At 41.9% G+C, this 1,753-nt stretch overlaps 1 protein-coding gene across 1 annotated transcript in view; it reads left to right on the forward strand.

Moving 5' to 3' along the window:
• The window catches only part of CWH43 (cell wall biogenesis 43 C-terminal homolog), a 65,673-nt gene extending 64,760 nt beyond the window's left edge, over positions 1–913 (forward strand). The window contains exon 16 of the mRNA XM_003794597.1: positions 835–913. Within this exon, the coding sequence (XP_003794645.1) occupies positions 835–913 (79 nt within the window). The remainder of the gene's footprint in view (positions 1–834) is intronic.
• The last annotated feature ends 840 nt before the right edge of the window (positions 914–1,753 follow it).

The following is a 1,753-nucleotide window of genomic DNA, read 5'->3' on the forward strand; positions in this document are numbered from 1 at the left end:
GCTCCTGAGGGTAAAGAGAAGCTCCCCAAAAGTTGGGGAGCCTGCAGTCTGCCAGAGGTGTGTGGGAGGAGAAACAGATCCCACCATCCTTTCCGGAGGGTTCCAGATTCCTCTGATCTCTGTCCATATCGTGTTCCTTCTTGTTCTCCTCCTCAACTTCTTCCCAGGGACTCTCAGTAGGTTCTGGCACTTTTCCCTGAGAATTACACCTCAGCTGCATTTCTTCCTGCTGGCGTCTTCTTCCTGAGGTGATCTGGTGACTGATGTCTCTAGTCAGCCGTCCTGCCTCCCCTCCTCACCCAATAATCTGTAAACAGCTGTGCTTCTGGAATGATCCACAAGCGTGAAAAGAGCACCTTGGAGGTTAAACATTTTCATCTGCCTTCCCTGTACACACGGTTCCTTTTCTGTTTATTCATTTGGTTTTTTTTTAGAAATTTATATCAATTCTGGTTTTATGCTATGTAAGTAAAGCCACAATAGATTATGGTTGAAGTTTTACATGAGAATATATCTTTCTGGGGGGCAGTGTTTATGGCTCAGAGAGTAGGGCACCGGCCCATATACTGAGGGTGGCAGGTTCAAACCTGGCCCTAGCCAAAATGCAACAAAAAAACAGCCGGGCGTTGTGGTGGGCGCCTGTAGTCCCAGCTACTTGGGAGGCTGAGTCACCTAAGGTGATTAGAGAATCACCTGAGCCTAAGAGCTGGAGGTTGCTGTGAGCTATGACGTCACAGCACTCTCCCGAGGGTGACAAAGTGAGACTCTGTCTCTAAAAAAAAAAATACATCTTTCTGAATGATTTTTACATGTTAAATACTTTTTTTTTTTTAGATTTGGATCCTACAAAGAAGGACACAATTATGAAAAAAACCATCACTTTCATATGAGTACTCCCAAATATTTTGTATAAAATATTTTTTAATTTGTTAATTATTTATCACTCATATTCATAGCTCAAGAACATAGGTCAGTGACAAACCTCTCTGTAAATCAGTTCATTTTTATGGACTATTTAAAACAAGAAGTTATTGGTTGAGCAAGTCTAAGAAAAAAGCACATAAAAGGAAAGATTAATGAAAATGGGAAAATCCACGTGGATTTAGAAGAACCTCTACTTCTAAAAAGGATGGTATCTAAACAATGGGAAATCATGTCAATTTATAAAATATGTGTTGCTTAATAAAGTATTTCTCCAAATTGTTTTGCTTAAATTTTTGATAAAAATATGCTTTGAAATAGGAAATTGATTTATTGATGGGCTAGAAAGATGATTTACAAAATCAAGCATCCTTAAATACTTCTTGGGACAAAGTTGGGAAAAAATATTTACAGATTAAGCCTAATTGTTAGAGGAATATGTGCATGTGACCATTACAGTCAGCAGCAGTGGCGGCCCAGCACTGTCCCTCCCTGAGTTGACGGAATCATCTGCCCTTTCCCCCATGCTTACATCAGGCCAAGGATGTACACGACACACCTTGTTGGCCTCCAAGCAGTCAGGCCACCGCCCTCGCAGGGAGCAGACCTCATCACACAGAGGGCCGGCGTCCCACAGAGTGAATTTCTTCTCTAGAACCAAGTAGGTAGGTATCAGGGACAAGTCAGGAGCACTGTCCCCACAAGGCAATTGTGATTTGAACGTTGGTCATAGAGGTACATAAATTCTCAGAACTGGAAAGGCCCCTGAATGCTGTTTCATCTTTGAGGGCAGAGATAAAAATTGGAAGAGAGCGAATTTCCGGAGGTCTTA

The sequence above is a fragment of the Otolemur garnettii genome, unplaced genomic scaffold (genome assembly GCF_000181295.1).
Source record: "Otolemur garnettii isolate 467f Iridium unplaced genomic scaffold, OtoGar3 scaffold00083, whole genome shotgun sequence".
In the NCBI taxonomy this organism is placed as follows: Eukaryota; Metazoa; Chordata; class Mammalia; order Primates; family Galagidae; genus Otolemur; species Otolemur garnettii.